Source organism: Lacerta agilis, chromosome 4 (assembly GCF_009819535.1).
Source record: "Lacerta agilis isolate rLacAgi1 chromosome 4, rLacAgi1.pri, whole genome shotgun sequence".
Lineage (NCBI taxonomy): Eukaryota > Metazoa > Chordata > Lepidosauria > Squamata > Lacertidae > Lacerta > Lacerta agilis.
Genome location: NC_046315.1, coordinates 4069525 through 4094064, shown reverse-complemented (window position 1 = coordinate 4094064; position 24540 = coordinate 4069525). Strand labels below are relative to the sequence as shown.

At 47.5% G+C, this 24540-nt stretch overlaps 1 protein-coding gene across 1 annotated transcript in view; it reads right to left on the bottom strand.

Annotated features, from left to right (window-relative positions):
• The window catches only part of PDE2A (phosphodiesterase 2A), a 269257-nt gene that overhangs the window by 11363 nt on the left and 233354 nt on the right, over positions 1–24540 (bottom strand). Inside the window, 17 exon segments of the mRNA XM_033145916.1 lie at positions 123–222; positions 1096–1112; positions 1115–1166; positions 2294–2341; positions 5975–6062; positions 8603–8725; positions 10161–10230; position 12298; positions 12421–12477; positions 12479–12544; positions 14297–14325; positions 14328–14373; positions 14810–14848; positions 14851–14883; positions 14886–14926; positions 19072–19249; positions 21500–21578. Of these exon segments, the coding sequence (XP_033001807.1) occupies positions 123–222; positions 1096–1112; positions 1115–1166; positions 2294–2341; positions 5975–6062; positions 8603–8725; positions 10161–10230; position 12298; positions 12421–12477; positions 12479–12544; positions 14297–14325; positions 14328–14373; positions 14810–14848; positions 14851–14883; positions 14886–14926; positions 19072–19249; positions 21500–21578 (1067 nt within the window).

The following is a 24540-nucleotide window of genomic DNA, read 5'->3' as shown; positions in this document are numbered from 1 at the left end:
TGTTTGTGTGTGTTTGTAGCTTTTGTGTAGGGAGACTCCCGCCCAACTTTAGCAATCGGGTGGCCATGCCCTTCACACCTGGCCCCACCTGGGAGGCACCAGACAGGTGGACCTCTGGTTACCTTCTGCCATTTTCTGGAGGTCTTTGAAGATCCTCAAGTGGTGAGCAAGGTCTGTAGCCAGGATAATGTCTCTCATCAAGTCCAGCATCCTTTGGTAATCCTATTGGGGCAATAAGACTGGAAGTTGTGGGGTGTAACAGCACTAAAGCAGTCAAGCACAACATTCCCTGTTTCCTAGGGGAATAAAATAGAAAATTCCTTCCAGTAGCACCTTAGAGACCAACTGAGTTTGTTCTTGGTATGAGCTTTCGTGTGCATGCACACTTCTTCAGATACACTGAAACGGAAGTCACCAGACCTTAAGGGTATCTGAAGAAGAGTGCATGCACACGAAAGCTCATACCAAGAACAAACTTAGTTGGTCTCTAAGGTGCTACTGGAAGGAATTTTCTATTTTTTACTTTGTTTCGACTACGGCAGACCAACACAGCTACCTACCTGTAACTGGTCCTAGGGGAATGTTGCTCTAGCCAAGAGGACTTCCTGTCACACCTGGTGTGGAGCATCCTCTCCCTGCATGTGACCAGGTAGATGGGTTCGACCCTGGGAGACCCTATAAAGGGGCTAGTCACGCAGCCATCTTCCCCCTACTCTCTTCCTCTTGCTTCCTCTTCCTCTCGATGCCTTTTGCTGTCTGCTGTCTCTGAAAATGTTTACACCTCACTTGGGAAGGCAGGCGAACTAATGCCAGTGTACCGGAAGAAGCAAAGATCGCCAGCGATGATTCTTCAACATCAACTTCGTTGGACTGGTCATGTTGTGCGGATGCCTGATGGTCGTCTTCATCAGGCATCCGCACAACATGACCAGTCCAACGAAGGTGTCTCAAGTCATGCTGGCTGAGGCTGATGGGAGTCATGGTCTTGGAGTGCAACAGGTTGGAGATGACGGATTGTCGAGAAATGACCAGCTTTAACCATCCATGCTTTTCGCTATGAGACCCCGGGAACTGCTGACACCTCTTCTGACTCACCTTCCGAGAGAAATGATCAAGATGTGGCAGCCGTGGGTGTTTAAGATGGCGATGGCCTGAGCAAATGATGCCTCTGTGCCGGGAGAAAAACACAGACTTTTAGTGCCCCCGGTTCCAGCCCTCTGGAATCGGTTGCCAGCTGAAATTAGACAGGCGCCCCACATCATGGGGTTTAGGTGCCTACTGAATATATTTTTGTTCAAGGTGTGTCTCCACCCCCATCGTTCAGCCCGGACACCGAGGTCCAGCTCCGAGGGCCTTCTGGCGGTTCCCTCCCTGCGAGAAGCGAGGTACAGGGAACCAGGCAGAGGGCCTTCTCGGTGGTGGCGCCCTCCATCAGATGTCAAAGAGAAAAACAACTACGGACTTTTTAGAAGACATCTGAAGGCTAGCCCTGTTTAGGGAAGCTTTTAATGTTTGACGGCCTATTGTATTTTAATATTTGTTGGAAGCCGCCCAGAGGGGCTGGGGAAACTGCGAGGTGGTGTGTTGTTCGATAAGCACACAGAGTGCCATGAGATTGAGTGGGTTTTTTTTTTGGGGGGGGGAGGCTTGTTTAATTTCATTTGACACAGGTTGTACAATGACAATGAAGGTATTATTATTATTATTATTATTATTATTATTATTATTATTATTCCCAGCCAGATGTAAAGGTAAAGGGAGCCCTGACCATTAGGTCCAGTCACGGACGACTCTGGGGTTGCGGCGCTCATCTCGCGTTACTGGCCGAGGGAGCCAGCGTACAATTTCCGGGTCATGTGGCCAGCATGACTGGCCGCTTTCTGGTGCACCAGAGCAGCGCACGGAAACGCCATTTTTCTTCCCGCCAGAGTGGTACCTATTTATCTACTTGCACTTTGACGTGCTTTCGAACTGCTAGGTGGGCAGGAGCTGGGACTGAGCAAGAGGAGCTCACCCCGTCGCAGGGATTCGAACCACCGACCTTCTGATTGGCGAGCCCTAGGCTCTGTGGTTTAACCCACAGCGCCACCCGCATCCAGATGGGTGGGGTATAAATAAATTGTTGCTGTTGTTGTTGTTGTTGTTGCTGTTGTTTTAAAAGATGCAGCCAGCTCGCTTTCTGCTGCTCCAGAGGGCAGGAACCCCCGACACAGTTTTATTTTCAAGAAGGAGTCAGTTTTCATGCATCCAGCCTCTTCAAACTGCACAATATTAATATCTGTAATAGTTTTACCTCCATCACTGAGCCTTCTGAGCTGTATAGGGCAGCCAAGACCGATTTCTGAAAAGAGAAAATAAAGGGACGTCATGTGGGGGAATCCAAGCTGCTGTCTTCATCCAGGACGACACGAGACCCGCCCCATTCCATGAGGGGCTGTGCGGCTGAATGGTTAGAGAGAGAATGGGCAGCCGTTTTGTGAGTGGAGAGGGTGCTTGGGAGAGGGAGTGTGGGGTGGTTGAAAAAAAGGTCTGTGAGAGTAGGTTTAGGTTAGGTAGTTGTAAGTTTATCTATTACTACGTTGACAAAGATATTACCACTGAAACTAAGCTTGTATGCCAAGAAACCTTAACGCAAACCATTACCATCTTAAGCAATAAATTTCCATCTTTAGGACTAGGACTAGGAATAGGAAGCAATAGCATTAAGGAAAAGCTATTCGGGAACAATTTGGCCTACCTATCAACAATTAACATTTGAAAAAGAGGGAGATATCCAACTGAAATCATATGAGGGAATAAAACACCATTGCGATAGCTGGTTACATTATCATCAATTAGTAAATAGATTCAGACAGGATAAAAAGACAGGATTTGAAAACAACACATCCAAACTGCAGAGTGAGTTAATACAGCCCAAGAAAAAGAACATATCGAGATTATACAGACTGCTCTTAGAATGGGAATTGAAGGATGAAATTACGAAGGAGGTAATGATTAGATGGGCAGAAGATATAGGACACGCAATCGATTTTGATAGATGGGAGAGATTATGGAAAAGAGACTTACACTTCACAGCCTGCGTAATCATAAAAGAAAATATATTTAAAATGATGTACCGATGGTACATCACGCCAGAAAAGCTATCCAAAATGTACAAAAATCAGTCTAAGCTGTGCTGGAAGTGTAAAAAAAGAAGTGGGTACATTTTATCATGCATGGTGGGGATGTAAAGTGGTCAAAAAATTCTGGGGTGAAATACATGAAGAGCTAAAGAAATTATTCCAAACCACATTTTCAAAGAAACCAGAGGGATATCTATTGGGTTTGATTTCGAATGATATACCCAAAAATAATATTAATGTTTTCTCTATGCCACAGCAGGCGGCAAGATTGTTGCTAGCAAAGAATTGGAAAGGGGATAAGTCCCCGACAATTTCTGAATGGAGAATTAAAATGTGTGAGATGGTAGAGATGGCTAAGATAACAGCAACATTAGAGGTAGGTCTAAACAAGAGTTAATAAAGGAATAGGAAAGAGTAAAGAATACATGACCGTATCTTATTCTGGAATTGATATTCTGTATAACATGGAGTAAATCGTACAGGGGGATATGAGAGAATTGGGAATATAGAATAAGGATAAAGGATATAAGATGTAATAACACGATTATAAAAGGTAATATAAGGTACTGAACAAATAAAATCAAGTACAAGTGAGGGGGAGTGAAAGGGGTGGGATGGGGGGAGGGAATAATTTCATTGTTTTTACTGTTTGATTATGTGCTGGTATGTGTGTTTCTATATTATTGAAATCAAATAAAGATTACTTTTAATTTTTTAAAAAAGGAATAATTTATTATTGGCCAAGTACATTTTCCAACATACTTGGAATTTGTTTCGGCTACATTGCAATGTAAACATACAGACACTGTTCCTCTCACAATACAAAAGAAGCAAAGAAACCCCACCCATAATTTACCTCCCCTTCAGCTATACAACTACGAATTTAACAATTAATGGCACAAGGGAAAAAACTATTCTTGTGCCTGGCCGATTTTGTATATGAAGTCCTGTAGCGACGTCCAGAATGGAAGTAAATCAAGCAGATGATGACCGTGGATGTAAAGGATCTGCTACAATTCCCTCTGCTCTCTTCCTAACTCAGGTAGCATAAATTGTCGCTATTGAAGGCAAGCTAACACCAATTACCCTTTCTGCAATTCTTACAATTCAATTTAAATCGCCAGTCAGAAAGTCGTCTGTGTTATTTTCCAGCAAAGGTACATGAAACTCATTTGTGTGGACACTCATTAAAAAGACAAAACTTCCTTCAGGAGTGGAACTGTGAGGGGGTGTCTTTGAAGTGCACTGTGAGGGCGAAATAGGCAGACCAGGGGTGGAGGGAGCCAATCTGCCGCCCGGGGCGGCAAACTCGAAAGGCACCCCTCCCCCACGCGCGCGTTGTGACGTCATGACGCGTGCGCAGCCTCCTGGGTGGACTGCGCATGTGTGGACATCCGCAGTCCACCCAAGATGGCGGACGCGATCACCGGCACCGCTTCTGACCGGCACCGCGCCGTGCTGCGTTTTAAGGTTGCACTGCTGTTTCGCGCCCGCTGCAGCCTTAAAACGCAGCACGGCGCGATCGCCGGTCGAAAGGGGTGCCGGCCGATCACGCCCCACATCTTGGGTGGACTGCGCATGGCTGAACTCCTCATACTGTGGACACAAGGGATAGTCTCATATTTGGCCTAGAGTTTAAAAGGGTACCTGCCAGTTGGTGCTGGAAAGGGACTCTCTTTTATTTAAAAAGAGAAAGGTTTACAGAAAGGCTAAAGGGATTAAGTGGGAGTTTTAGTTTCACCTGAGAAAGCCCTGTTAGTTTTTTAATAAGTGAGAGGACGAAAGTGGTGAGACGAAAGGAAGGGTCCTTCGTTACATCGCACGCCATTTGCGTTATTTTGCATTTGCAATATTGTATTTGCATGTTTATTCTCGGGAGCCTTTTGGGCTGAAACGTGACACATAAATAAACCGTAATCCGGAATGAGAGATTTCACTTTCTTGGGTTCCATGATCACTGCAGATGGTGACAGCAGTCACGAAATTAGAAGACGCCTGCTTCTTGGGAGGAAAGCAATGGAACCAGGGATGGAACCAAGGGAACCAGGCAGAGGGCCTTCTCGGTAGTGGCGCCCGCCCTGTGGAACGCCCTCCCATCAGAAGTCAAGGGAATAAACAACTACATGACATTCAGAAAACACCTGAAGGCAGCCCTGTTTAGGGAAGTTTTTAAACTGTGATATTTTAAATGTATTTTAATGTTTGGTGGAAGCCGCCCAGAGTGGCTGGGGAGACCCAGCCAGATGGGCGGGGTACAAATAATAAATTATTATATATTATATTATTATTATTATTAGCAATGACAAACCTAGACAGCATCTTAAAAAGCAAAGACATCACCTTGCCGACAAAGGTCCGTATAGTTAAAGCTATGGTTTTCCCAGTAGTAATGTACGGAAGTGAGAGCTGGACCATAAAGAAGGCTGATCGCCGAAGAATTGATGCTTTTGAATTATGGTGTTGGAGGAGACTCTTGAGAGCCCCATGGACTGCAAGAAGATCAAACCTACCCATGCTTAAAGAAACCAGCCCTGAATGCTCACTGGAAGGACAGATCCTGAAGTTGAGGCTACAGTACTTTGGCCACCTCATGAGAAGAGAAGACTCCCTGGAAAAGACCCTGTTGTTGGGAAAGATGGAGGGCACAAGGAGAAGGAGACGACAGAGGATGAGATGGTTGGACAGTGTTCTCGAAGCGACTGGCATGAGTTTGGCCAAACTGGGGGAGGCAGTGAAGGATAGGGGTGCCTGGCGTGCTCTGGTCCATGGGGTCACGAAGAGTCGGACACGACTGAACGACTGAACAACAACAACAACAGATGCGGAATAAATAAATAAATAAAAAATCGTACCGAAGCCACCTGGAAGGAGTTGTTTGTGCCTCTGTGGTCCAGGTCGTGGCACATGCAGGAGATGAACAAAGCGAAGATTTCGATGTCTCTGTTGAAGAGGAAAAAAAGCAAAAACCACGTATGAGCTGCGGATGGCCTCTGGGCTGCTCCCAAATTTGGCAGTAGAGGAGGCATCCCATATGCAAACCAGCCCCAGGGGGGTCGGAGGTGGCGTCTTCGCTCAGCCTCTCCAACCTGGTGCCCCCCTGCCAACCAAGCACACCCTCAGATCCAAAGTATTTCATTATCTTATAGCAGAGGGGTTGGGGACCTGGGCAAGTACCGAGGGAACATGGGAGCAGGGAGGGTCAAAGAGCAAGAGGTCAGTATTGGATTCGGAGTCAGGATGTGGGTCATTAGCTCAGCTGGTAGAGCTTGAGATTCTTAATCTCAGGGTCGTGGGTTCGAGCCCCATGTTGGGCAAAGGATTCCTGCATTGCAGGGGGGTTGGACTAGATGACCCCTGGGGCGTTTCCCTTTGCAAAAAAAGCTGCAAAATTTTGAGCTGATCCTCAAAAAAACCCAGGGTGTTTCCCTTTGCAAAAAAGCTGCACAAATTTGAGCTGATCCTCAAAAAAGGGCTTTCCCCTTTGCAAAAAATCTGCAAAATTTTGAGCTGATCCTCAAAAAAGGGCATTTCCCTTTGCAAAAAAAGCTGCAAAACTTTGAGCTGATCCTCAAAAAAAAACAGGGCATTTCCCTTTGCAAAAAAAGCTAAAACTTTGAGCTGATCCTAAAAAAAACAGGGCTTTTCCCTTTGCAAAAAAGCGGCAAAATTTTGAGCTGATCCTCAAAAAACCAGGGCTTTTCCCTTTGCAAAAAAAGCTGCACAAATTTGAGCTGATTTCCTCCTCTAAAAACGAGGTGCGCCCTATGGTCCGGTGCGCCCTATGGAGCGAAAAATACGGTACACATCACCTGGGAAGACAGGTGACCTAATACCAGTGTACTGAACGAAGCAAAGATCACCAGTGTTGAAGCGATGATTCTTCAACATCAACTTTGTTGGACTGGTTGTGTTGTGCAGATGCCTGATTGTCATCTTCCAAAGCAACTACTCTATTCCAAACTTAAAAATGGAAAGCGTAATGCTGGTGGTCAACAAAATAGGTTTAAAGACTCTCTCAAGGCAAATCTTAAAAATGTAATATAAACACCGGCAATTGGGAAACACTGGCCTGCGAGCGCTCCAACTGGAGAACAGCCTTTACCAAAGCTGTCATGGGCTTGGAAGACACTCGAACTCAGGACGCAAGGGAGAAAAGTGCTAAGAGGAAGGCACGCTTGGCAAACCCTCACTGTGATCAACTCCCGTCCGGGAACCAATGTCCCCACTGTGGAAGGAAGTGTGGATCCAGAATTGGCCTCCACAGTCCCTTACGGACTCATTGATAAAACCGTGTTCATGGAAGACAATCTTACTTGGTAACGAGGGATCGCCAAAGAAGAAGATACCCCACCAAGCTCCGCATCACCAGGACACGATCCACTGTCCCTGCCTCCATGTGCATAGCTGTCAAGTCTCCCTTTTTTGCGGGAAACTCCCTTATTCCAAGCCGTTTCCCGCTGCCATCCCTTATTGTTGATATCCCTTAAATTTCCCTTATTTTCCGGGAAGGAGAGTTGGAGGCCGGGGACTCCTTGGGTCCATGCCTTTCTCAGCCCTGTCTGCCTTCCTGTCTACCTCACAGGACTGTTGTTGGGGATTAAATGAGGACTAGGACCAGGGAGCTCCTTGGAGAAAAAGGTGGAATATGAATACCTAATAACAGACAGACATTGGTATCTGAAGAAGTGTGCATGCACACGAAAGCTCATACCAAGAACAAACTTAGTTGGTCTCTAAGGTGCTGCTGGAAGGAATTTTTTGTTTTATTTTGTGTTGAACAAACAGACAGACAGATAGACCAGTGTTTTTCAACCACTGTTCCGCGGCACACTAGTGTGCTGTGAGATGTTTCCTGGTGTGCCGTGGGAAAAATTGAAAAATTACTTTATATATAGTCAATATAGGCACAGAGTTAATTTTTTTAACATTTTCTAGTGGTGGTGTGCCTCGTGATTTTTTTTCATGAAACAACCTTTGCCCAAAAAAGGTTGAAAAACACTGAGATAGACATATAAAGAAGAAGATAAAATAGACGAATGTTTCTTGGCAACAGGTGCTCCGATTAAGCATTGCTGCCCCTAACTGGAGGCAGAGCAGAGCTAACCTGGCCAGAAGCCGTCAGTGGTCCTCTCCTCCTGCATGAATCGGCCTAATCCTTTTCTAAAGCCATCCAAGTTGGTGGCCATCGCTGCTCCTTGTGGCAGGGAGTTCCAGAAGTTAACCGTGTGCTGCGTGAATAAGTGCATTCTTTTCTCTGCCCTGATTTCTCTTTCCTTGTGTAAATTAATTTGTAGCCTGGGGGGGGATTACCGTGGCGTGGACTGTGTCCCTGAGAACCGTAGACTGTCCCCAGGACAGGTAAGGGTGCTGATCCCTTATTTTCAAATCCGAAACTTGACAGCTATGCATGTGCTCTGCGGCTGATCCCTGGCATAAACTCGCCCCCCCTTCCTTTAGAGAGCAAAGAATCGTCCACTTACTCCAAGTAATTGACCAGCTCCAGGTTTTTGTAGAGCAGGTAGCAGAAGTGGGAGACGGAGAAGGCATGGGTCCAGTTGTGGTACGGGGGGTCCCTGTACCCCTTTTTCACCATCAGGCAGAACCTGTGAGGAAACACCCCCCCCCCCCAAAAAAGAAGCCCATTGGTGAGAATGACACTGGCTATTTTCATTTTTATTGAATAGATTTTGCACTCGGTTTGGTCATAGAAAGAAGCCAACTACTAAGTAGTTTGCATCCGATATACATTAAAATTCAGGATAAATTCAAACTTTTTTTTAAAAAAAACCCAAAGTTAGTCTATTCCTCCCCCCACCCTCGAAACATTCACGTTAAATTAAGTTGCATTTTAATATACCGTATTTTACGCTCCATAAGACGCACCTTTTCCCTCCTAAAAAGGAAGGGGAAATCCCTGTGCGCCTTATGGAGCGAAGGCTTCGCTCCCGCCGCCTCCCCTCATCCCCTGCCGCGTTCGGCGGGAGGTGGGGGGAGGCAGCGGCGATGTTGCTGGATCATGCCAGCACCTCCGTTCACCGAAAGAAGCTTCTTTCGGCGAGCGGAGCTGCAGGCACGATCCAGCAACATCTCTGCCGCCTCCCCCCACCTCCCGCCGAACGCGGCGGGGGATGGGGGGAGGCGGCGGGAAGCGAAGGGGATGTTGGTGGATCGTGCCAGCAGCTCCGTTCACGGAGCTGCAGGCACGATCCACCAACACCTCCGCCGCCCCAGCAGAGGGGTGGTGGAGGAAACAGCAGGGATGCTGCTGCTTTCTCCACCACCCTGCGCCCCGATGCCAAAAGCAGGCTTATCCCCTGTTGCTTTAAAGGGACATGGGGAGGAGGGGAGAAACCTTTCCCCTCGTCCCCATGTCCCTTTAAGGAAGCGGGGATGAGCCGCTGTGAAGGGAGAAGGGGCTTCCCCTCCAGCGCCCCCCTCCCGGTTTTTTAGAGGAGGAAAACCAGGAAAATATTTTTCCCTGGTTTTTCCCCTTTAAAAAACAAGTGCGTCTTGTGGTCCGGAGCGCCTTAATGGACCGAAAAATACGGTACATGTCAGATGCACGTTGTCTGGGTAGGCATGCTTTAAACAAAAAGGGTTTTTTTTTAGCCAACGCTGAAAATACAACAGTGAAAGGCCCTGCCTGGTATCAATCGACAGGGAGTTGCAAAGCGGAGGTGCTGCCACATTGAAATACCAATTTTGTGCCACCCGTGGCATTCGGAGGAAGCGTGAGGGATTTAAATGTATAATGAATTTATACTTTTATACATTTGTAATGATGATGATGATAGGTTTTGGAGTGAAAATTATGTGGCACTAAAAAGCTCGGCGGGTGAAACCCAGCCATTTGCCAGACCGCCGTTCCTTTAAAAGTTTGGCACCTCTTAAATGGCTCTTTCCAAATAGTGAGTCTGCACAGCCAGTTTGGGGCATTTGGTTTGGGTGCTTTCGGTTGCAACCCAGGGGCCCTGGAGAGGGAGAGGGAGAGGGAGGGAGAGGGAGAGAGAGGGAGAGGCAGCCCTCTTGACATCCTACCTGACAAGGGTCTGGCGGTTGATTTTGTAGCTGCTGATGAAATTCATGTCCTGCAACATACTCAGATGGCCTGTGGAGAAGACAGAGAGAGGGAGAGGGGGAGGGAGAGGGGTGGCAGGGAGAGGGATGGAGAGGGATGGAGAGGAGGGAAGAGGGAGAGGAGGGAGAGCGAGAGGAGAGAAAGGAGAGGCGCGAAAGGGAGAGGGAGAGAGGGAGGGGAGAGGAAGAGAGAGGAGAAGGGAGAGGAGAGAGGGAGGAGAGGGAGAAGAGAAAGGGAGAGGGAGAGGGAGAGAAAGGGAGAGAAAGGGAGAGGGAGAGAGGGAGAGGGAAGAGGGAGAGAAGGGAGAGGGAGAGAGGGAGGGAGAGGGAGAGAAAGGGAGAGGGAGAGGGAGAGGGAGAGGGAAGGGAGAGGGAGAGAGGGAGAGGAGAGGGAAGAGGGGGAGAAAGGGAGAGGGAGAGGAGGGAGGGAGAAAGGGAGAGGGAGAGGGAGAAGAGGGGAGAGGGAGAGGGAGAGGAGAGGGAAGAGGGAGAGGGAGAGGGGAGAGGGAGGAGAGGGAGAGGAGAGGGAGAGAGGGAGAGGGAGAGGAGAGAGGGAGAGGGGAGAGGGAGGGAGAGGGAAGAGGAGAGAAAGGGAGGGAGGAGAGGGAGAGGGAGAGAGAGAGAGAGAGAGGAAAGGAGGGAGAGGGAGGGGAGAGGGGAGAGGGAGAGAGGGAGAGGGAGAGGGAGAGAAAGGGAGAGGGAGAGAGGGAGGGAGAGGGAGAGAGAGAAGGGAGAGGGAGGGAGGGAGGGAGAGGGAGGAAGAGGGAGGGAGAGAGGGAGAGGGAGAGGGAGAGGGAGAGGGAAGAGGGAGAGAGAAAGGGAGAGGAGAGAGAGGGAGGGAGAGGGAGAGAAAGGGAGAGGGAGGGAGGGAGAGAGGGAGAGGGAGAGGGAAGAGGGAGAGAAAGGGAGAGGGAGAGAGGGAGGGAGAGGGAGAGGAGGAAGAGAGGGAGGAGGGAGGGAGGGAGGAGGGAGGGAGAGGGGGAGGGAGGGAGGGAGGAGGAGAGAAGAGGAAGAGGGAGAGAAAGGGAGAAGGAGAGGGAGAGGGAGAGGGAGGGAGGGAGAGATGGGGAGAAAGGGGGAGAAAAAGAGAGAGGGGGAGAGGGAGAGAGGGAGGGAGGGAGAGAGAGAGGGAGAGAGAAAGGGAGGGAGAGGGAGAGAAAGGGAGAGAGAGGGAGAGAAAGGGAGAGAGAGGGAGAGAAAGGGAGAGAGAGAGGGGGAGAGAAAGGGAGGGAGAGGGAGAGAAAGGTTGAGAGAGGGAGAGAAAGGGAGAGAGAGAGGGGAGAGAGAGGGAGGGAGAGGGAGGAGAGGGGAGAGGGGGGAGGGAGAGAAAGGGAGAGAGAGAGGGAGAGAGAAAGGGAGGGAGAGGGAGAGAAGGGAGAGAGAGGGAGAGAAAGGGAGAGAGAGAGGGAGAGAGAGGGGGAGGGAGAGGGAGAGAGAGGGAGAGGGGGAGAGAGGGAGAGAGAGGGGGAGGGAGAGGGAGAGAGAGGGAGAGAGAGAGGGAGAGAGAGGGAGAGGGGGAGGGAGAGAAAAGGGAGAGAAAGGGAGAGAGAGAGAGCACATTCAGAAGGTGTGCAGAAGCAGCCAATCCCAACTTAAAGCCCTCCTTTGGACTACAATTCCCTTCAGCCTAAGAGAAAAGGGTAAAGGACCCCTGGATGGTGAAGTCCAGTCAAAGGCGACTATGGGGTTTGCGGGCCGCTCATCTCGCTTTCAGAGCCGAGGGAGCCGACGTTTGTCCACAGACACCTTTCCGGGTCGTGTGGCCAGCAGGAGTAAACAGCTTCTGGCCCAATGGAACACCAGACAGAAACCAGAGCGCATGGAAACGCCGTTTACCTTCCCGCCGGAGCAGTACCTATTTATCTACTTGCACTTTGACGTGCTTTCGAACTGCTAGTGGCCAGGAGCAGGGACCAAGCAATGGGACCTCACTCCATCGCGGGGATTCGAAACCGCCAACCTTCTGATCGGCAAGCCCAAGAGGCTCAGGGGTTTAGACCACATCACCCCCACCTTTGGACCACAACTCCCGTCAGCCCAAGAAATCACAGAGGGCATATGCTGTTCGGGTGGAGATCTCCCTCACGGAATCTGGAGCACTGCCGATTTCTAAGGATCCCTGTGTTTTGGCCCGTGCCTTGTTTTGGAAGTACAAAACAGGGTAACACCTCTCATTAAAATGCAAACCCATCCGAATTTCTCCTCTGCCCGCAACGCTCACCATAGACGTGTCGTCCTCCGGAAGGGAACGTGGGGTGTAGGTGAATTTGGCAAAGCTCTGGGTCAATTTCTGAAACGGGCACGATTCCTTCGTTGAGGAGCTTGGTGTATTCATCATCTGAAACCTGGAAGACGATGCACAGCTTATCTTTTTTAAAAGGAAAAAATAGCTTGTGCCTTATAATTATTATTATAATTATTATTATTAGTAATTTATTTATTATTGTGATACATTATAAAATTCCATTTACACATAACTCACACATACACATATACACATCCAGTTACATTCATACAATTACAATTACAATAATACAATTACAATACCTTATACCAATACATATACATATACATATATATACATATATCCAAATATTTTAATATCTTACAGACTCGTTTTCAATCAATTATATTTTATTACATAAGTTGTTGTTGTTTTTTTAAAAAAATATAAACTTGTTCTTTCTAGCCTTCCGCTTACCACGGTAAGACTAAATTGTTAAATAATGTCGTTCTTCGACTTCCCTGTCAATCTCTTCATTAAATATGTAAGAAAATTGATCATCATAAATAAAATTATGACACCGGCCTCTTTTACTTTACTTCTTATATTTCTTGGTGGTTTAATCTTGTGTGCTTTTTTTAATTCCTATGTCGTTTTCAAATAACAGGGGTTATTCCAAAGCTAATACTGTGTTAATACTGCATTTTTTCTTTAGGTATTGCATAAAGCTGCTCCATTATTATTATTATTATTATTATTATTATTATTATTATTATTCATAGAATCAGAATCATAGAATCCTAGAGTTGGAAGAGACCCCAAGGGCCATCCAGTCCACCCCCTGCCAAGCAGGAAACACCATCAAAGCATTCCTGACAGATGGCTGTCAAGCCTCCGCTTACAGACCTCCAAGAAGGAGACTCCACCACACTCCTTGGCAGCAAATTCCACTGTCAAACAGCTCGTACTGTCAGGAAGTCTTCCTAATGTTTAGGTGGAATCTTCTTTCTGTAGTTTGAATCCATTGCCCCGTGTCCGCTTCTCTGGAGCAGCAGAAAACAACCTTTCTCCCTCCTCTATATGACATCCTTTTATATATTTGAACATGGCTATCATATCCCCCCTTAACCTTCTCTTCTCCAGGCTAAACATACCCAGCTCCCCTAAGCCGTTCCTCATAAGGCATCGTTTCCAGGCCTTTGACCATTTTGGTTGCCCTCTTCTGGACACGTTCCAGCTTGTCAGTATCCTTTCTTGAACTGTGGTGCCCAGAACTGGACACAGTATTCAGGTGAGGTATGACCAGAGCAGAATATTATTATTATTATTACTACTACTACTACTACTACTACTACTACTATTATTACTATTATATTTGAGCAAGCTGTTTTGAGGAGGAGAAATGGTGACGATCAAGACTGCAGGGGTTAGACTAGATGACACTTGGAGTCTCCACATGGAGATGTAACCTGCAAATTGGCCACACTCCCAGCTTCAAGCTGGGACTGCCAATTCTAAATCACCCCGTGTTAGCATGTTCCTTGACCTGTTTACTACCACGCATGCCAGCCTCCGCCAACCTGGTGCCCTCCGGAGGTTGTTGGAGCACAACTCCCCTCAGACCCAGCCACGGTGGGCTCATAGTTCAACAGTGCCGGGTGCCAGGTTAGCAAAGGCTGTCATAAGCTGAAATAGGATGACGGGTACCTAGGGCAGCCAGCAGGTACAGGATTACGATCTATCGGCCTAAGTAATTCCTACTGTGACTGGCAGCAGATTCCTGCATTGCAGGGGGTTGGACTGGATGACCTTCGGGGTCCCTTCCCACTCTACAGTTCTATGATTCCATGACGCAAAGGCAAGCTGGCCTTACCTTCAGGTGGTACATCATCATTTCGTTGCCAGGTGGCTTCGGTACTGGGCTTCGTGGACCTTCTTGTAGAGCAGAGACTGGAGTGAAGGAAACAAGGGGTGGGGAATATGTTAATGCAGGGGTCGCCAACCAGTGCCCAAGGGCACCAAAGCACCCATGAAAGCTTCCAGCGGTGCCCCCATCCATTGCACGCATGTTTTTGATGTATCTCGGAAGCTTTCATTTTGTTTTTGAAGAAAGCTCTGCAAGTAAAAGCTTGAAAGACCTTTTTATAGGATGGAAACGCACCCCTGTGTTAATGGATCAGAGGCTGCTTTGCACCCTCTCCCCTGGAAAGAAAGTGGTCCATTGCAGTCTTCCCCAACCCGGTGCCCTCCCAGCCGGCACAGCCGCAGGAGCTGCACCCAAGTCTTCCGAAAGAGCACCAGGTTGGAGAAAGCTGGTCCATTGCGCAAGGGAGGTGTTCAGCTCTACTGGAGAAAGAGCCAGGGGGACCCAAAGAATCCTGCTCACGTGGGCAATGCTGATGCCGCAATAGATGGAGAAGGCGGTGGGCCAGAATCCTCGTCAAACTTGCTGAACCAAGGGGCCCGTTGATTTTGTTCACCAGCTCAGCCACTCCAATGACCTCTGGAAGAAGCGAAGAAGAAGACAACAGGTGAATCATAGAATCCTAGAATCCTAGAGTTGGAAGAGACCCCAAGGGCCATCCAGTCCAACCCCCTGCCAAACAGGAAACACCATCAAAGCATTCCTGACAGATGGCTGTCAATCCTCCGCTTAAAGACCTCCAAAGAAGGAGACTCCACCACACTCCTTGGCAGCAAATTCCACTGCCGAACAGCTCTCACTGTCAGGAAGTTCTTTCTAATGTTTAGGTGGAATCTTCTTTCTTGTAGTTTGAATCCATTGCCCTGTGTCCGCTTCTCTGGAGCAGCAGAAAACAACCTTTCTCCCTCCTCTACATGACATCCTTTGATATATTTGAACATGGCTATCCTATCCCCCCTTAACCTTCTCTTCTCCAGGCTAAACATACCCAGCTCCCTAAGCCGTTCCTCATAAGACATCGTTTCCAGGCCTTTGACCATTTTGGTTGCCCTCCTCTGGACACCTTCCAGCTTGTCAGTATCCTTCTTGAACTGTGGTGGCCAGAACTGGACACAGTATTCCAGGTGAGGTCTGACCAGAGCGGAATACAGTGGTACTATTACTTCCCTTGATCTACATGCTATACTCCTCTTGATGCAGCCCAGAATTGCATTGGCTTTTTTAGCTGCTGCATCACACTGTTGACTCATGTCAAGTTTGTGGTCTACCAAGACCCCTAGATCCTTTTCACATGTACTGCTCTCAAGCCAGGTGTCACCCATCCTGTATTTGTGCCTTTCATTTTTTTTTTGCCCAAGTGTAGTACTTTACATTTCTCCTTGTTAAAATTCATCTTGTTTGCTTTGGCCCAGTTCTCTAATCTGTTAAGGTCATTTTGAAGTGTGATCCTGTCCTCTGGGGTATTAGCCACCCTTCCCAATTTGGTGTCATCTGCAAACCTGATCAGGTGAGTTCTTGCGTTGGGTGGGCAAGAGAAGGAGCGCACCCGATTGCTGTGGGATGTGATACATAGAGAGCAGTCAAGTACAACATCCCTTGTTTTCCTAGAGTGGACACGCAAGGGGATGTTTGGTCCAGCCAGTCGAAAACTTCCTGTTTCCTCCTGGCCTGGGACGCACAGGTGAAACTCGAAAAATTAGAATATCGTGGAAAAGGTTCATTTCTTTCAGTAATTCAACTGAAAAGGTGAAACTAATACAGCGGTATCTCGACTTACGAAGATAATGCATTCCGAACGCGCCCTCGCAGGTCGAAATCTTCGTAGGTCGAAAGGCGCTATCTCCCTTCGGGGGGAAATTCAGTAAGTCGAAAAAACCGCATTTAAAAACTCGCAAGCTGAGATATCGCGCCGCCGGTTTCCCTTCGTAAGTCGAAAAATTCGGAAGCGGTGGCCATTTTTTTCCCTTCCGGAACTCATTCGGAAGTCGAAAATTTCGTACCACTGTATATGAGATACTCATGACATGCAAATCGAGATATGTCAAGCCTTTATTTGTTATAATTGTGATGATTATGGCGTACAGCTGATGAGAACCCCAAATTAACAATCTCAACTTTGTTGTTCTCATCATCTGTACGCCATAATCATCACAATTATAACAAACAAAGGCCTGACATATCTCGCTTTGCATGTCATGAGTCTATCTCATATATTAAACTCCAGTAGCTAATGAAAACAATTGCTTACATAAATGGACTTTTCCAGGATATTCTAATTTTTCGAGTTTCAGCTGTACTTCCTTTGCATGTGACTAGAGGTGGGCGTGACTTTACCTGTCCATTTAACAAAAGCACGAGGCAGGCAGCACTCTTACTCTTTTCCTCTTTCCTCTCTTTGACTTCCTCCGCCGTTGGAGCATCTTTTTAGCTAGAGATGCTCTGTTGGCTTCCAGCAGAGGACACTGGGATTGCCCCCGTATGGGAATAGATTCCACATGTATATACTTTGTAACTAAGTCTGCCTTCAGGGATCCAACTGTGAACTGACGATGTGAGTAAACTTCTTCTATATACTTTAAACAAGATTGTGGCGTGTTTATTCTTTTAAGAGGGATATAAGGGAACTTACCAGGAACTTAATAGTGAATTTAATAAGAAACCAGAGGCCTTCCTGTTGGGCATGACTAACCATGAGATACCCAGAAAAGACAGAGTGTTCTTTATGTATGCCACAACAGCTGTTAGGATTTTGATTGCTAAAAACTGGAAAGGTGAAGAGCTCCCGACAGTAGAAGAATGGCAGATGAAGTTAATTGATTATATGGAACTCGCAGAACTGACCGCGAAACTCCGAGACCAGAGGGAGGAGAAGGTGCAAGAAGATTGGAAGAAATTTAAAGAATATCTGAAACAACGTGAAAAGCTGGACATTTGAAGTGAAATCAGTGAATATAATAGGTGATAGCTATACAATGTTAGGTTAAAATAGTACATAAGAAGTTAAGATTGTGTTTTTATATTAGATATTATGGTTACGTTTAAGTTGTTAGATATAAGATAATATGTTAGTTGATTAAGAGTAAGAATAATGGTGAATGAGTGTTAAAATAGTTACAAAGTTACTAAAGTAAATTAGAATTGAACGCAGAAGAGAGAACGTGAGGAAGTCCCCTTAGCAAGATTTGAAGTAAGATTATAATAATAATATAGGTATGTTCCTGTGTGTGGTGGGGTGTTAGGTATGTATTAGTTTTATTGTTATTTGTATTTTGGGATGTGTTTGTTTTTTGTATGTGGTATGTTTTTTTTATTTGTTTTGTGTGGAAATACCAATAAATTTTATTTTTTTTAAAAGGAACTTAATAGTGAAAGGCTTACACAAGCCTGCAACCAGCTATCTGCTGTGCGTTTAAAAGGGGGATGTAAAATTCTGCTGAGTTATAGAACTTGCTAGCGCAAATTAGGAAGGGTATTAATAAACAATATATCCGCTCCTGCCTCCCTGAACATTCCCTCAATTGTAGTGCATACTTAGACTATGGAACTCTCTCCCACTGGATGGGTGGCTCTCAAAGAGGATTAGATAAATTCAAGGAGGAGGAGAGGCCTGTCAGTGGCTACTACCCAGGATGTCTCCGTTCTGCCTCCAAAGCTGGAGGAAGCAATGTTTCTGAATGCCAGTTGCTGGAAAAGAGCAGGAGGGGAGAGGGCTCTTGCATTCGAATCCTGCTTGCGGGTTTCCCATAATCGGCATCTTGTTGGCCTGATCCAGCAAGCTCTCCTTATGTTTCCCTTTCTTTCTCCCTTCCAAAGGGTGCTCCGTTGATGTGTCTCCTTCTTGGCACGTCAAGAGGCAAGGGAGCTGTCAGTTACTCTCGAGTAAGTCAGTGAGCCCAGGTGGAGGCATAGCTGTCAAGTTTCGGATTTGAAAATAAGGGATCAGCACCCTCACCCGTCTACGGTTCTCGGGGACACAGTCCACGGCACAGTAATCCCCCCCCCCAGGCTACAAATTAATTTACACCAGGAAAGACCCCCCAGGAAAGAGAAACCAGGGCAGAGAAAAGAAAGCACTTATTCACGCAGCACACGGTTAACCTCTGGAACTCCCTGCCACAGGGAGCAGCGACGGCCACCAACTTGGATGGCTTTGGAAAAGGATTAGGCAGATTCATGAAGGAGGAGAGGACCACTGATGGCTTCTGGCCAGGTTGGCTTTGCTCTGCCTCCAGTTAGGGGCAGCAATGCTGAATCGGAGCACCTGTTGCCCAGAAACATTCGTCTATTTTATCTTCTTTATATATCTGTCTGTCTGTCTGTCTGTTATTAGGTATTTATATTCCACCTTTTTCTCCAAGGAGCTCCATGGTCCTAGTCCTCATTTAATCCCCACAACAGTCCTGTGAGGTAGGCAGGCAGGCAGGCAGGGCTGAGAAAGGCAGGGACCCAAGGAGTCCCCAGACTCCAACTCTCCTTCCCGGAAATAAGGGAAATTTAAGGGATAGCAACAATAAGGGATAGCAGCGGGAAACGGCTTGGAATAAGGGAGTTTCCAGCAAAAAAGGGGAGACTTGACAGCTATGGGTGGAGGTGAAAGGGGAAGGGACGTAGATCCTTCTCCCACTTGGGGGAGCACAGAAGACGGGGCACGAGGGGCTCCTCAAACATCTCACCCGCGCGGGGCATGGCGCACACCTGGCGCTGAGCTTCTCCCGCACACTCACCCTGGTTCTCGTCCTTGATGGGGAAGCAGAGGATGTTCCGGGTGCGGAAGCCGGTGCTGTCGTCCACCCCACGGTAGAAAAGCGGGTGCGAATAGGCGTCCTTGATGTTGAGGATCTTCCCCGTGGTCGCCACGTGGCCCGCGATGCCCTGATCCGCCGGAATCCGGAATTCGTGGCTCTGCGTCCAAGAAAGGAGGGCACAGCAGAAGGAAAGCGGGTTACTCCACAGTCTCGTATGTGTGTGTGTGTGTGTGTGTGTGTGTGTGTGGAACTACCCGCCACCAACCAGCCTCGTTTCTGGAAGGGCATCCTTGAGGACTGAGAGGGAGGAAAGCCAAGCGCTCAGCGATATTCGGTCTCCGGGTCGAAGCCAACAGACATTCTGCCTCAACAGGAGGCAGAGGAAGGGATGGAAGCACAAACTGCTTGGAGGAGAAGGGGGGGGGGGTTGTCTTCCTTTTGTTGAAGGAAATCAAACAAATTGATAGAATAAAAATCAGAGAAGTTTTTCCTGTTTTCCCCAGGTCAATCGGTCCCTTAAAAACTGGAAAAAATAATGGGGGAAAGTGGAGAGAAATGACCCCCATTTCTCCACTCCCTCCCCGTCAGGTCTTCCCATCTCTAGCCACAGCTGCTTCCCACTCTCACTGTAGCTCCCCCTTCCTTCCAGTGACCAGGGCCGGATTCAGGTTTGATGAGGCCCTGAGCTACTGAAGGTAATGGGGCCCTTTATATGTCCAGCTGTCCTTTGTCAACGACAAACAGTCGCTGTTTTTTGTGTTGAATATATGCTATATGTCCAATTACAGGTAGGTAGTCGTGTTGGTCTGCCATAGTCAAAACAAAATAAAAAATAAAAAAATTCCTTCCAGCAGCACCTTAGAGACCAACTAAGTTTGTTCTTGGTATGAGCTTTCGTGTGCATGCACACTTCTTCAGATACTATACGGTATACGGTAATTTATGGACCTAATAGGTATCCCAAGCCGTTTGCACATAACAAAATATGTATTTTATCAAAGTAATCGTTGAACTGAAATGCAATTCAGAAGAAGTATATTAATAGTGAAATCATTATTAAGCTCTAACTTAACATGATTTTTTTATTCGTAACAATCTTAATAATGCAAACATTTGGCAATAACAAAAGTTCCTTTAGAAACACAATTTACAGAGACTCATAATCTAGTCTCTAAAAACCAGTCCCAATCAACCGGTCCATGCAGAATGTAGGCACCCTATATATAGAAAGGAGCAAACCAGTGATATTTTAGGGAGCAGGCCAGCAGGCCGGGCCCATTGCTTACACCATAGCAGCCTACACAACACAAAACACTGCGGCTGTATGTAGGTTTTATTTTATTTGTTTTTTTTATCTTATATTTTGGAAATGTACATCTAGTTTTGTTTCCCTTTAATTTTTTTTTGGGGGGGGGGGGTTGCCAAGAGTGTGGGGCCCTAAGCTATACAGTCGTACCCTGGGTTACGTACACTTCGGGTTGTGTACTTTTCGGGTTACGAACTCCATTAACCCAGAAGCGCAACCCGAAGAGTGTGCAATTTGCGCATGCGCAAAAGCGATTTTTTCGGTTTTTCGGGTTACGCACTTTTCGGGTTACGAACTCCATTAACCCAGAAGCGAAACCCGAAGAGTGCGCAATTTGCGCATGCGCAAAAGCGATTTTTTCGGTTTTTCGGGTTACGTACTTTTCGGGATACGAACTCCATTAACCCAGAAGCGCAACCTGAAGAGTGTGCAATTTGCGCATGCGCAAAAGCGTTTTTTCCGGTTTTTCGGGTTACGTACTTTTCGGGATACGAACTCCATTAACCCAGAAGCGCAACCTGAAGAGTGTGCAATTTGCGCATGCGCAAAAGCGTTTTTTCCGGTTTTTCGGGTTACGTACTTTTCGGGTTACGAACTCCATTAACCCAGAAGCGCAACCCGAAGAGTGTGCAATTTGTGTATGCGCAAAAGCGATTTTTTCGGTTTTTCGGGTTACGTACTTTTCGGGATACGAACTCCATTAACCCAGAAGCGCAACCCGAAGAGTGTGCAATTTGCGCATGCGCAAAAGCGTTTTTTCCGGTTTTTCGGGTTACGTACTTTTCGGGTTACGAACTCCATTAACCCAGAAGCGCAACCCGAAGAGTGCGCAATTTGCGCGTGCGCAAAAGCGTTTTTTCCGGTTTTTCGGGTTACGTACTTTTCGGGTTACGAACTCCATTAACCCAGAAGCGCAACCCGAAGAGTGCGCAATTTGCGCGTGCGCAGAAGTGTTTTTGCGGTCTGCACATGTGCAGAAGCGATTTTTTTCGGTTTTTTGGGTTACGTACAGCGACCCGGAGCCAATTGAGTACGTAACCCGTGGTACCACTGTAGCTTGTTTAGCTTACACGTAAATCCGGCACTCCCGGTGGCCCTTACCTCATCATCCACCACGCCCCCGTCAAAAACCTTGGCCACCAATTCGTGGCTGCTTCTGTCCAGCAGGAATACAGAGCATCTGCAAAAGAACAAGCCGAGGTGAGATACGGGCTCGATAAACCACCGTTGCCAGGATCCTGACCATTCACTGGGACGAGCGAGGGGGAACGCAACCTCTGGGCCTGCCCACGGGTTAAAGTGGCGGTGGTGTGAGAAACTGTGAGGTCCCAGAATCATCACGAGAAGACAAAATATCTGATAAAGGAGGAGATAATTGCCACCATAGCAGAGACACCCGAGGGACTCGTCCCTTTGGGGGCGGCACTTTAGGGATGGAATGAGGGCGTGGGTCAGCCCCCCCCCCCATGTGCTAAAATTATGGTTTGGATGGGGATGGGGTTTTAACTTGGTGTCGTTTATTTGGGGTGGGGTTGTTTTAAAAATGTTCCCAAGTGCTATTGGCTAATTTGTATTTGTGATTTTTGTACTTTTTGGTTTTTTAAGGCTGGTTGATATTCTTTGTTGTTGTTCAGTCGTTCAGTCGTGTCCGACTCTTTGTGACCCCATGGACCAGAGCACGCCAGGCACGCCTATCCTCCACTGCCTCTCGCAGTTTGGCCAAACTCATGTTGGTCGCTTTGAGAACACTGTCCAACCATCTCATCCTCTGTCGTCCCCTTCTCCTTGTGCCCTCCATCTTTCCCAACATCAGGGTCTTTTCCAGGGAGTCTTCTCTTCTCATGAGGTGGCCAAAGTACTGGAGCCTCAACTTCAGGATCTGTCCTTCTAGTGAGCACTCAGGGCTGATTTCCTTCAGAATGGATAGGTTTGATCTTCTTGCAGTCCATGGGACTCTCAAGAGTCTCCTCCAGCACCATAATTCAGAAGCATCAATTCTTCGGCGATCAGCCTTCTTTATGCTCCAGCTCTCACTTCCGTACATCACTACTGGGAAAACCATAGCTTTAACTATTTTTAAACTTAACTAATTTATGGACCTAATAAGTATCTAAAGCCAATTGCACACAACAAAATATGTATTCCATCAAAGTAATTGTTGAACTCAAATACAATTAAGAAGAAGTATATTAATAGTGAAATTTTTTTTTGGGGGGGGCCCAAGAGAGTGGGGCCCTAAGATAGCTTGTTTAGCTTACACGTAAATCCGGCACTGGCCATCTGCCTTGCTTGGAGAGCAAGCCTGCTGCTCAGTATCCCAGCTTTGGGAGGCTAGGGATCTCGTGCGAGAGCTTGTGGGAATTCAGATTTGTCCTGTGGGATCTCTCACGAGCATCCCAGAGTCGGTGCTGTGAGCAAGCCAGGCCTCCCAAGCCATAGCTGTCAAGTTTCGGATTTGAAAATAAGGGATCAGCAGTCTCACCTATCCTGGGGACAGTCACATGTCAGTGGTGGGCGGAGCCAGAAGCAAAAGTGGGCGGAGCAGCAATGTAAACTCCAAGCGGGCTCGGGCTCGGAGCGGAGCAAAGAGGAGGGCAGCCAGCAAAGAGGAGGGCAGCCATGTGCTCTGCGCGATGGAGCCCCATCGTCTTCTTGTCTGATCCCATCAAAACAGGACAGGAAGCAGCAGCTGCTCAAAGGCAGCCAGGCTCCGCCCGCCAGCTAACCCTACTGGCCGGCTGAGGGGCTCGGCGGCAACGGATAGGGGCCGATGCAGGGGGAGGAATACACCCCCCTGTAAGCACGGGAAACGGCTCCCACTTGCTTTGAGGGCTGAGGCTTTTCTCTCCAAGTAGGCGAGGGCTTCCCACCCAGTCCCTGGCCAGCAGGGGAGGAGCTGCTTCCATTAAAAACGGGAAATTTAAGGGAAATAAAAAATAAGGGAGAGCAGCGGGAAACTGCTTGAAATAAGGGAGAATCCTGGGGAAAACGGGATACTTGACAGCAGTGTCCCAAGCGAGGTGGAGAGCTTTTAAGCTCTTCAAACGCCCTGTAACCCCGAGTGTGGCTGGAGCAACCCAGCCAGATGGGCAGGGTATAACTAATACAATTATTATTATTGTAAGTAGAACCGGAGCAAAAAGAGCTTTTAACCTCCCTGTCTTGCTTGGATTTAACTTGCACAGTTTCAACCACCCTGACTTCAGCTGCGTATGGCTGAAATAGCTCAAGTTACCCGGGTGCAAGAGGTGGTTGTGCTGCCTGGTGCAGGTTAAGCCCTCATTTCCACGTTATTTGGAAATGGATTTTTTTTTGCCGGAAGCAAATAGCACAGAAACAAGCCCCAAACTTGTGGTATATTCCACTTGGTTTCCAGAAGCAGCTTCTGCGTCAGGTGAAAGTTGGAAAAGGACGCAGAAACCAACGGATAGGGGAACATTGGTGCACTAAGGCTTCCCCTAGTTCAGGCACGTCCAACAGGTAGATCGTGACCTACTGGTAGATCACTGGACATCTCTGGTAGATCACTGGCTCCCCTCAACAACTTTTGTTCCCCTATAAAAAGCTCAACAACTTTGACCTGAACCCCCCCAAAAGGGCTTTCTATCCTAAAGAAGCACAGCAACTTTTACCTGAACCCGTAAAAATGGGGCTTTCCTCCTTCCTAAAAAATGCTCAATAACTTTGACCCGAACCCCCCAAAAGGGGTTGGATCACTGCCAGTTTTTAACTCTGTAAGTAGATCGCAGTCTCTTGGGAGTTGGCCACCCCTGCCCTAGTTCATTTCTCCAAAACAACCCCCAAATTCAAAGTTAGTTTTTTTAAAAAGCAAAACAAAACAGGGAGAGCAAATAAACTCCTTGCCAGAGTGAAGCATTGGAAATCCAAAGTAAGTCCATAGAATCCTAGAATTGGAAGAGACCCCAAGGGCCATCCAGTCCAACCCCCTGCCAAGCAGGAAACACCATCAAAGCATTTCTGACAGATGGCTGCCAAGCCTCCGCTTAAAGACCTCCAAAGAAGGAGACTCCACCACACTCCTTGGCAGCAAATTCCACTGTCCAACAGCTCTCACTGTCAGGAAGTTCTTCCTAATGTTTTGGTGGAATCTTCTTTCTTGTAGTTTGAATCCATTGCCCCGT